The sequence below is a fragment of the Leptosomus discolor genome, chromosome 4 (genome assembly GCF_034619465.1).
Source record: "Leptosomus discolor isolate bLepDis1 chromosome 4, bLepDis1.hap2, whole genome shotgun sequence".
Taxonomy (NCBI): Eukaryota; Metazoa; Chordata; class Aves; order Leptosomiformes; family Leptosomidae; genus Leptosomus; species Leptosomus discolor.
This window is the reverse complement of record NC_141394.1, coordinates 10,238,705-10,250,737: the sequence shown is the minus strand read 5'-3', so window position 1 is coordinate 10,250,737 and position 12,033 is coordinate 10,238,705. Positions and strand designations below refer to the sequence as shown.

The window sequence follows — 12,033 nt, the reverse complement described above, 5'->3', positions numbered from 1 at the left end:
TAGAGGGTGGGAACAGCTGTTCAAAGCCTTCTGCACAAGGCTGCACTGGATTTTAAGTGTTCGAGGTGATCTTGTACGATGTTTGGTTCTTACGTGCTTTTTGCTCCTGTGTTTGCCTTGTGACAGTCATGAATGTTTAAACTCAGTAAGTTTCAGAATGGCATATACTAGTACTTTTGAAGGAAAATATACTCTACATAGAATTTGTGACTAGAGAATTCAGGTACTTTTTTAAAACTACTGTGTTCAAGTCTGCCCAGCTTAGCTTTCGTTTCATTGAAGTTGAGAATGTGATTTTTACCACTGACTTATTTTGAAGCAGGATCAATCCTTAAATCCTTTTCAGAACAGACTGAGCTGTCTCCTTATTAGCCCTTGGAGCAGGTCAAGAGATCCCACAGCAGTCTTTTCTTTTGAAGAAGCTCTTCTGATACTTGCCCTGCAGCACATGTGCCATCGCTGCTCCTGAAATACCAAGTAGGAAGCATTTCCATGAAGGCTAGAGTTTGGAAAAGAGGCTAATGTGGTGTACTTTGGGGATATGCGGGGTTTCACATCGCTTTGAGAGAAAAACTGTTTTGGACTTCAGCGAAGAATGTTTACTTTATCTCTTTATCTCAACTTGATGGAAAGAGTCTGTACAAGCTCATTTTTTTGCCTTAGGGAATCTTTAAAAAGGAAGGAGTGGCGTTTTTTTTGGCGGAATGATTTGGTCTTTAACGGTGACCTACACAGACCGTAAGGTATCCAGTGCTTTGGATTGATTCCTGAAGGCTTTAGTGTAGAGCCTCCAACCCACGCAGTGGCTGTTCCTTGGTAGGTAATGGGTTTTCTTGACTGAGTTCAGGTTATGGTATAGAAACTGAGTGAAGAAATTCATATACCACTGCCTCAGACAGGTGAACAGGCCTGTACAAACTGGCCTGAGCAGAGTTCGGTGACAGTGCTGAATTATGTCGCTGGGCAAGAATGCCTGCACGGCCCCAGAAGTTATTATCTCTGCCATATTAGTAATGGCATTAGAATAGTAGTTGGATTTATTGCAGAAGGCTGTGAAGATTCAAGATTTCAAACTTTGAGCTACCTCTGTAAAATACTTGTGCAAAGTTTGTAGATGGATCTTTTTGAAAAAGTAAACCCACAGAGATGCATACGTTATCTGTGCAGAACAGAAGCACATTCATATTAGGTTAAAATGCTGGGGTTTAAAATTTTGCCTGTGTGGTTGTGACTTTCTCACCAAACCACAGAGATATCTCTATTTATTTTTTTCTAATGCTTGAGGTTTCTGTGATGAAACAGTAAGAAATTTCTCTCTGATATCATTTGAGTCACTTGAGCCAAAGATAGTCCTGGAGACAGTGCATTTGTGATGAGGATCCCCAACTTCTCTCTCTGGCTCTCAGACAGCTAAGTGTACCTGTATAAATAATTTTATTTCATTTTGTTTCTTCTCTCCAGCCCTCTGTCTGTCCTGTCTCCCTAGAGGGCAGAAACTCTCTTTGTGTTCAACAGAGATGCGCACAGTGGAACATGTGGCCTCGAGTCACTGCTCTAATAAATACTAGGTTTTTTAACTAATGACTTTATTTATTTATTTAAACAGATTACTTAGTTTAAGATGGCTTGTTTTAGGGTCCATACCAGTAAAGGTGAAGAAGTCTGACTTGTTAACTGCACTCTTTTAATTCTTGCTGAGTCATCCTTGAAATGAGTGTTCACTAGCTGTGAAGTCAGGTGGCCAACCCACCTCTATGTATGTTTGCTCTTGCTGCTCCAGAATGGCTGATGATCACCATGCAGTGACACTGGATAGAAAATCCTTCCCGGAGTAACTGTAGGACGGTAGTGAAAGATGATTTCAGAATCTGGTACGTTTGCAGAACCACAGAGCCCTTGTAGGGAGGAAAACGATATTACACGGCATTGTGCATCTCAGCTTTCTATAATGAATTGTGTGGGTGCAAAGAAAGATTAGATATGCAGCTATCTGTGCTCGCTCCTCGTCTTCAAGAAGTGTGCTATACAGCCTCTGTACTCCTGCCCTTGCTGCCTTTCACAAGCCGAGAATCCTGTAAAGGAAATACCTTCCTGTTGTCAATGGGAGGAAACAATCTAGCCGTACTCTTCTGAGACAGTAACAACCAAGATAAGCTAGAACTAATTTGGCGCTCTCTGTCTTCTTGTTTTTCCCTTCCCTGCAGAGTGCCACTCCTCCTGTGCAGGCTGCGTGGGGAACACTTCCCAGGACTGTACAGCTTGTCTGTCTTCCCATCTCCTGCTTGAAGGCAGATGCCTCTCTGAGTGTCCAGAGGGGCTATTCAGTCACGAAGATCACTGCTACTGTGAGTGTATAACCTGCAGCTTATACTGCTGAATTTCGTTGCATGCACCTTTTGTAAGACATTTCTCAATATAATTAGAGATGCTGTCAGATTTATATGAGGCTATTTAAGTATTTTGAGGGGAGAATAGGATAGTCCAATTGCAGGAAATGGAATCTCCTTTTAATGGGAGAGAGGTGTACACACTGAATCATAAATTATAATCAGTTTTGCTCCTGTGGACCATTTCCCTGAAGATATTTTGCGTTTCATTTTCAGTAGGCTTGGATGATGTTCTTAGCCAGCATGCTGTGGCAAGAGAAGTCTTTACTGGACAACACTGAATAATGGTCTGCTTTTATTAGGCTATATAAGCATCTTGTCCATATGAATTAGCTTTATTTTTAATCCACTCCTGGCTATGGGGCTGGGTTTAGAAGGAGGCAATTCTGCAGGTACTAGGGAAAAGCTATTGCATCTGTGAATATGTGTGGTGGTTTGACCCTGGCTGGATGCCAGGTGCCCCCCAAAGCCATTCTATCACTCTCCCCCTCCTCGACTGGACAGGGGAGAGAAAAATACAACAGGCTCGTGGGTCGAGATAAGGACAGGGAGATCACTCAGCATTTACCGTCATGGGCAAACCAGGCTCAACTTGGGAAAAATGTGATTTATTACCAGAGAGAGGAGTAATGAGAAATAAAACCAAATCTTGAAACACCTCCCTTCTCTCCCGGGCTTAACTTTGTTCCCGATTTCTCTCCCTCCTCCACCCAAGCAGCTCAGGGGGACCGGGAATGGGGGTTGGGGTCAGTTCATCACACTGTTGTTTCTGCCGCTCCTTCCTCCTCAGGGGGAGGACTCCTCACACACTTCCCCTGCTCCACTGTGGAGTCCCCTCTCACAGGAAACAGCCCTCTGTGACCTCTCCAGCGTGAGTCCTTCCCACGGGTTCAGTTCTCCATGAACTGCTCCAACGTGGGTCTCCTTCATGGGGTGCAGTCCTTCGGGAACCAACTGCTCCAGCGTGGGCTTCTCTCTCTCCACGGGCCACAGGTCCTGCCAGGAGCCTGCTCCGGTGCAGGCTTCCCACGAGGTCACAGCTTCCTTCAGTCTTCCACCTACTCCGGCGTGGGGGCCCTGCACGGGGTGTAGGTAGTCATCTGCTCCACCCGTGGGCTGCAGGGGGACAGCCTGCCTCACCATGGTCTTCACCACAGGCCACAGGGGAATCGCTGCTCCGGCGCCTGGAGCGTCTTCTCCCTCTCCTTCTTCACTGACCTTGGTGTCTGCAGGATATTTCTCTCATATGTTCTCATTCCTCTCACTCGCTGCAATTAGTGCTGCAGAAGAACTTTTTTTCTCTCTTAAATACATTGTCACAGAGCTGCTACCACCATCGCTGATTGGCTCAGCCTTGACCAGAGATGGCTCTGTCTTAAAGCCAGCTGGCATTGGCTGTATCAGACGTAGGGGAAGCTTCTAGCAACTTTTCACAGCAGCCACCCCTGTAACCCCCCCGCTACCAAAACCTTGCCACGCAAACCCATTACAATATGCTTGATCAGAGTGGGGACAACATTAATTAATTGTGTCTCAGCCTTGCCCCACTAGTCAGCCAGTGGCCTTCATTCAGCTTTTTTGATCTCATCTAAGCAGATAACTTTGACTACTGACCTTCTGAGAGGCTGCAACGATTAAATTGTATTTGCCGCTTGCAGAAAATGGTGGCCTTTGGGGTATGGCGTTCATTATGAGTTGATAAGCACAGTGGGTGAGGAAATGCAGGCGTTTGAAACCTGATTAGTCCCTTCAAGGTCACCTGAAAGTCGTCTCCTGCTTTGTAATAGATTCATTGGGTCAGGCATCCATGTATCTGTTCTGGCAGTAGGAGAAATGTACTGGTTGCTTCCCTGGGAGCCCTCAAGTTTAGAGAGAGAAACCACTTTTAAAGTCTCTTGCTCAATTTATTCACCCCAGGAACAACTCTATAAATACATTTATTTGGCAGGCCATTGTAAAGATTCATCAATTTTGAGGTTGTGCGCTGCCACCTTAGAGCTGAGGTAACTGCTGAATGCTGCATTATGCAGTTTCAGGCTTATGTAAATGGCTTAGAAACAAAATTTCAGTGTTGGGAAAGTGGCATCTTTCTGTATGCTGCCGGCTTGGATCTCCTGCAGTTTTTGAACAGCAAAGCTCAGTTAATGTAGATGTGCCTAGAAAATTGATATTTCCTTTTGAACACTGAATTCATGAGGATGATTGCCAAGAAGCTGAGAAGGTGGTGGGATTGACACACTAGGTCTTCCACACCGGAGCCTTATGCTGTGGCAGCTGCGAAACGCCCAGCTTCCATGTGGGGAGTGAGCAATTGTGTGTAGCCTGGGGGAGTCCCGAGGTGGGAGATTATTGAAGTTGTGTGCTTTTATTCATAGAAGAGCTTTAAAAGTAGTTTTTAGGATTTTTTTACAGATTGTTAGCCATAGTATTTCTGTTTCCCGCAGATCTGTAGCACAGAAATCCTGGAAATACGGCATCTGTCTTTAAAGATGGAAGGATACAAAAGCAGTCTGAGTGATACATTTTTGAGCAATCTTAACCGCTTTCTCTGCAATCTTGTTGAGCTTTTAGCAGATAGAATAGCTAATGAGCTGGCATGGCATTCAGGTTTTATAGGGTTCTGTTTGGGAGGGCTTTGTGCAGAAATCATTCCTGGATTTTCCACTCGTGAATATCAAACTCATGCCACTATGATGTTCATACAATCCCTAGATGTTTAATTTATCTCCCCTGTGCATCCCCGTCTCTTTCTTATATGCACAGGCGTATGCTGGAGGGAGGGGTAAACAGGCCAATCTCTTTATATTTTATATTTTGTATAGATCTATACCTTGATTAATGCAGAAAACAAATCACATTTTTAAATTGACAACTCATTTCTCATCTTGTTTATTCAAAAAGAGGATGTAAGAGCCTTCCAAACTACAATTCAGCAGTCACTGATGCTATTAGATCATTTTATGTCCGTGTTTTGTAGGAATAAATGATTATTATAGGAGCTGGTTTTCTGGGGAGGGGGGAGTGGAAGGTAAACTATGCCAAGAGCATAACAACAAGTGTTGATTTTTTTATCCAGCCTGTCATCCATCCTGCAAGACATGCCGTGGCCCTTCTGATTTGGAGTGCTTAACCTGCCATCCCCATGCAACTCTAGCTAGTGGAAAGTGCAAGACTAGCTGCAAGGAAGAGCAGTATCTCAACCTGGTGGGATATTGTGTGGGTAAGTAAGAGGAGATGGCGTGGGTCATACCGTGTGATGATCTTTCTGTGGCATTAACCAGCTGCTTGAGCACACACCAGGAAGAAATCAAAATCCCTGTTATGAGTAAAATGTCACACAGACGAAAACACCATGAGGAAACTCTCCAGTGTGCGTAGTGTATAGCAAAGCCGCTTGCCACTCCTGCTATATGTACCTTCACTAGAGCTGTGCAAAGTCAGTATCTTATCTGTGTCTTGCTCCAGTCTGGGCTTTACAGCGTACTGCCTGTGACTCTAGAGCTAAGCCAGGGGGATCCGGAGCCAGGAAAGCTGCTTAGGTCCCGCACAGAGCTTCAGTAAAGTGAGTTAAGGAAACATTTGGATTCAGAGAAACAGTTGATGGGCCCCTAAAGAAAAATTGGCACAGCTAGCATTGCTGTGTGCATTTTTGGGAGGTTTTAGGATTTCTGTATAGGGGTTATACGTTGTGGGTGCTCAGTGCCTGCACTTAAGCCTATCATCAGAAGCCAATGATTGCATTTATCTGTTTAAAAAGAAAAATCGCTTTTAATCCATCACGCAGACATGTGTAAACATATCCTGGGAACTGCTCCAACAATTTCTGAGCTTTATCAAGCCATTTTTTTCTTTATCAAAAAAAAAAATACAGTGTAGGAGGCTTTATCTAGGCTGAACAGTTCCAAATGAGATAAGGAATCCTAAGGAAAGGGAAAAATGCATTAGATGTAATAAATACATCCATTGAGAGGCTATTGTTCTCAATTTAAAATAGGTGATTCACCTTCACAGAGACTTCATTTTGTTTACATATGTGTTGGGGGGGAGTTTTATGAAAGACTTGTTTCTTTGCTCTCCACAAATTAATTTTATGAACCATTTCTTCATCTTGCTTTTAAACAGCAGTTACTGTTTTGTCTGCAGAGACAAAGAGAGGAGGGAAACAAAGTACCTGAGGAGTAGGAAAATACCCTAAAAGTATTGTACAGCTCCTTAGGTATATAAGAAATCAAGTTGGGGAATCAAAATGTTTCATACAGTCAAGTAAATACAATATGGAAAAAATTCAGCATTTCAATGTAAAGAGCTGTCTCTGCCCTGTAAAACTTCAGGGGCTATAACAATACTTACTAACGTCCTGTCACGTCGTAGCTATATGCACTTTATTTCTTCCACCTTATTTTCCCGTTACTTTGCTTTATGCTTCCTATGAAAAAAGGCCTGTGGAAATGCGGTCTTCCAGCTGTAAACTTCATTACAAAAACTTAGTACCGTTTATCATAAACCAGGATTCTTTCTGAGGAGGGTTTACTCTGCTTGCTGCATGCTTTGTGCTTTAATTATCCCTTTTAGACTGCTGTTACTTGTAAGTTTGGCGAGGTGTCATGGAGCAACTAGCGTGCTCCCCAAATCCCCAGTGAATAGGTAGACATCACAGTGCCTGGTAGTAATGAGGAGCAGAAATTGGAAACGATGGGCTCGCTCAGGCCAATGTGGAGGGCGAGGTCTGACCTCCAGATGCGCTGTACTGACAGTGATGAATCATCTGCAAAGAACCTTGCCTGGCTTTCCGGGTTCCAAAGCAATTGCAGTCTGGTGATGCATCCTTTCCTTGCAAACTAACAAGCGTTATTTCGAAGCCCTGTAGGTCATGAACACGGTCCACTGTATGGAGATTTGTCTTCTCAAAGTAGAAGCGTGTTTTCAAGGCTTGGTTCGCAGTGCCTGGCATCACTGGCTGTCAGTGTTGTTTGGATCTGTGCCCCCAGAACAGGAGAAAAGGCTTTCCAGGTGCAACATAGTAAGTGAATAAGGAGACACATTTCCACCTCCCAGCTCTGACCTTAGTCTTGCTGTGTGATTCACTCACATCAGTCCTGCCTTCGAGAGGACACTACAGATATTCCTTCTAACGTGGGAACCCTTATTGTTCACATGGTCTTGCACATAGATGCATCGATGTTTCTTTGTCTAACTGAAGTATTGAAGGTCCTTGTAGAGAAACATAGTTATTTGTTGCCTTTAAAAAAAGAAGTTGTTCTCTGGTCTCAGATCTGCAGTCTGAAGCATGTTGCCCTTTGTGCCAAATTTATGTCTGATGTTTAAGCAAACGATGTGTGTTGCCAGTTTTGCTGAAGAGCTCCACATCCAGGTTGTTAAATTTCCCTCATTCTTCTCATTGAGCACTGATTGAAATGCTAAATTTGCCCTTGCAAGTTATTAATTACCAGTTAAAGAGCAGCTGTCCCATAAAAGAGAGCATTAAAAGCCCTGACACTTGCATAATATATGATTTGCATCAGAATCTAACAAAGCTTTTTCCTTTGCTTCCCAGACCAATATTTTTTTACAATTATCTTCCCATTTATCTCTAATTCCCGACCCTCCAGGCAGAGCTGTTTTACCACTTATAGGGACTGCTGTGCATTATAGCCACCTGTCATACTTTATGGACTGCAGAGGAAAATCTTTCATACAGGATGGAGAAAAACAACTGTCACTTGAAACCATTGCCTGTGAATTAATCTTGTTATTGTACACGTTAGAATGAGGATTGGAACATTTGCCTTGTTAATAGAAAATAAAGTCTTGTTTTCAGCAGTTTATCAAATAAGCATTTCAGATATAAGCAGAAGAAAGGCAAAATAGCCTCAAGTTTCAAAAGATCAATGAGTTTCTAAGCTCTGGTTTGGACACACTGAATTTGTGCTAATCTTCTTTGAGAGTGCTCAATTGATTAATTTTATTTTATGGCTAAAGTGTATGCACCGGAATGTGTTTGTGGCTTTGGCAGTCCCCTGAGGAGTCTCAGGGCTTCTGTGGGTTTTGTTTTCCCAGTTTGAAAACACTCTTTGATTACCCTCTCCCTCTTACCCAAGGCAACTTCAGCTTCAGGAGATGTCGCAGTCACCAGTCTAAAAAACAGCACCGTCACTAAAACTGTCATCCTGCTCATAAGACCCTGCCCCAACTTTTCTGATTTGAATGAATCATATGCCTGTCTTGAGATTTCCTCGTTCATCTTGAGGCTTCCTCATTGGTCTTCTCCTGGAGGGCAACTGCAAGAATGCAGAGGGCCTGTGCAGTGGCTGAAGCGAGGAGTTCAGAGGCTGAGCTCTACTGGGTGCTCAGCTAAGGCGTAAAAGGATGCAAAGGACTACCTAGCGGAATTAGTAACCAGGGCAGCTGGCGTGAAATGAAACTCAAAACACCCACTGATACAGTGTCCCCTAAGGTCCTATCTTAACTTCCAGTTGCGTCTTCCTTGAAAGGGAACTCCCGATCTCATGTTCAGCTGCTCAGGCCCTTGCTTTCTTAGGCTGTGTGTGGTGGCGAAAACTTTCAAAGATAAACCAGAAGAGCTCATTCAGGAGGATGCCTGTAACGAGCCTTTCTGCCTTGCTCTTAGAATTCCGGAAGGGACGCTCTGACAACAAGAAATACGTTCAGCTCCTTGTAAAATTAATGAGCTGTTGCCGTACTCTTAGCGAGACATGGATATCATCACAAAGAGCTGGAGTTTTGCTGAGCAGAGCAAGAGGGAAATTGGGGGTTTAACTCCACTTAGTCACTGGCATGCAACCGCCTACAGAAATTAACAGCTGAGCTGCCAGAGGAGGAAAATGGAAGATCATTTCCCTACTTTGGTCTGGGTTCATTTGTGTCAGGCACCATCCAGCTGGATTTCCCACCTTATGCTGCCTAGAGAAGCGCCCACCCTTTTCAGAAGATGCAGGCAGATCCCTGCAGACATGGTTACACTTCACCAGGAGTTCACCTGGCTCGTTTGTGTGACAAATTCCCCTTCAGGTCTTTTAAAGGAGAGGCAAAAAACTCTTCCAACAACTAAATCAAACCAAAAATCTGGTCAGTGCTAGATGTCCTTCTGAATCAACCATACTGATTTTCTTTCTGGATTTACTGTAGGGTGCTAGAGAACGTTTGCGTGCTGGTAAATTGTGTGGTGTTTTAAGTACTGATTTAAAGTAGTGCTCTGTTGTAAACCTCATACCTTACCTTAGAGTATAGTACGAAACTTGCATCAGGAAATTTTTTTCTAAAGAGCCCTTAAGAGGGGAGGTGTGTTTAAACAACACAAGTGGTTCATTGCTTAGCAAATGGTGGAACTGAGAGGCAGAAATGTCTCTGGTTTCCTTTATGAGCATTCACAGACACTTTAGAGATGCTGTTGTCTCCCCAAACAGCCTTTTTTTTCTTGACAGGCAAGGGAACAGTATATCATAGATTCTTTCCATATAGGAAGGGCGCTATTTTCTTTGTTTTCTTTGCTTGCTAAGAGAAAGCGAAAGAGGGTGTGGAAGTAAAGTAACTCTGGAAATGGAAATCTTTGTAAGTAATTATATTATACTTTACAATGGAAGTTGCTTTATAGGAAGATCAGTGACAGGTGAAGTGGTTGGGTTTTTTTTTTTTTTTGCATGGAGGTGAATTGCCAAAGAGGAAATTAGAGCGGGATAAAAAGGTAGCAGGAAGAAGCTTTGTCTGGACAGTGGTAGGCAAGTCAGTAGTCTCAAAAAGATGAGTAGGGAGGCATTGGGACTACAAGCAAGGTGCTGACATGCTGCCCTGAAGGATCTAGTTTGTATAATGGAAGAAGTCTAAGGGAATTAAATAACTGTGTTGCACTGACCTGCAACAAACATGGGATGTGAAGCTTCCAAAAACCCAAAGCCTGCAGGCGGTAACTTGCCTGCTCACTGAGCTGGAGTGAGGATTGACAGGGAGAAGGAAGAGGCAGGAAACAAATACGGCTGTACGGCATTATTGAGAAGCATAAAGAAAACAGTCTGCTGCTGTTAGTTCCTGCCTCAAAGGGAGCCTGCTGTGAAAAATGTAAATAATCTTTTCCCAAACAAAGCACTACAGTTCTTTTACTCTCTCACTAGATCCCCAGTGTCCCTCAAATTCACCATGAGCATCAGCTCCCATTTTTTATTTGGTGTTGTGTGCTCTTTGATCTCCAAGCTTGCAAAGGAACAAGGTGGGGCTGGTTTATCCTAAAACATGGCTGAGAAAAAGAACGCTTCCAATACACAGGAACAAACAGAGGCTGTAAAGAGAAAATAGTCCTGCAGCAGCACCTAGTTTTGTAGATACTTAGCTTTTTAAATGTTAGTTTGGGAGAGTCTAGGTATTTACTAGTTATTATCCTGGTTATTTGGACAATCTAAGTTTTCTCTGTCTTGTTTTTATGCTCTGTTTATGGAACCTGTTAACCATACACAGTAGTTTGGTTACTTATTATACCTGGCCAAAGCTCTCTTATTAGAGACCAGTGGCCCCAGCAAGAGATTAAACTGGAGGAGTGTTATTTTGACATTAAGGGCAGTAGACAGGTTGCCAGGTAAGTGTGGAAGCATAAGAAACTAATTGGATTTATGTTCATTTTATTGAATATAAATGCATAAAACTCTTCACCCTGCCTCCAGCCCTGTGCACACAAATTACGTATGGTGCTCAGGGCCTTTTGGATAATATCTTAGTCCTTGCTCTCTGTGCTGAGCTGTCTGTGATCCTTTCTCGCTTCAGCAAGGCTACAGATAGGTGATGAATCTTTCCACTCTGGTGTCAGCACAGGTTTGATATCTGTGGCTGTGGAGATTTATGGGATGATGCCTTGGGTATTGAGTTCTTCTTCTGTGCAGTTGGAAGCTGCAGTATAGTAATCTCTCTAAGCTGTGACCCCTCTAAGGAGATTTTGAGGTTTGTCACCGAGTTTGGGAGCATGACCTCATGTGCTGCTTTTCTTTTCTTACCGCTGTCCTGACAGTGATGGATAGAGAACCTACAGAGTCACTACCTTAAGCATAATATTTCTTCACACACACCTTTAACTCCTCTCTGGCTGTTAGCTTTCCATCTGCAAGGCTGAGAGTGTGGGGCAGAAATTAGATAGATTATATACCCTGTAAAGTCAGGACGTGAAGGAGGTGGCTGCTTTAAGGACCTTGAATCACTCCATGTAGTCAGAACTGCATTAATTTCTGAGCTGCCTCTGTGCTTTTCCACCAGTGTTTGGTAAGAATCATCTGTGTGTAATGTATAGGAGAAATCAGGCTGGGGTTAGACTCCAGTTGCTGTTATGTTCTTGCAGGTATGGACGCAGAATTCCCCCAGACTCCAATGTGAGCCTGTCTTCAGCTTGTAAAAATAGATTGCCCCACAATCTGTAGTAATGCTGTCACAAGAGACAAAAGACAGAAAGTTGAACCGTCGGTAGAAATCTGACAAGAGGCCGGGTACTCAAATCAAGCCTCATTATTATATTTCTTTCAAGACAGTCGTCATTTCCTTTATAATTTTCTGAATTACCATAATGAGGATTAATTTGGCTTCCAGGTTGCCTTACACTGCACTGTTGTGCATACAAAAGGCTTGTTGTAAAACCTTTTGAAGCACCTAAGTT

General features: G+C 43.3%; 1 protein-coding gene across 1 annotated transcript in view; it reads left to right on the top strand.

Annotated features, from left to right (window-relative positions):
- The window catches only part of FRAS1 (Fraser extracellular matrix complex subunit 1), a 139,859-nt gene that overhangs the window by 61,356 nt on the left and 66,470 nt on the right, over positions 1–12,033 (top strand). The window contains exons 18-19 of the mRNA XM_086464383.1: positions 2,205–2,345; positions 5,464–5,607. Of these exons, the coding sequence (XP_086320509.1) occupies positions 2,205–2,345; positions 5,464–5,607 (285 nt within the window). The remainder of the gene's footprint in view (positions 1–2,204; positions 2,346–5,463; positions 5,608–12,033) is intronic.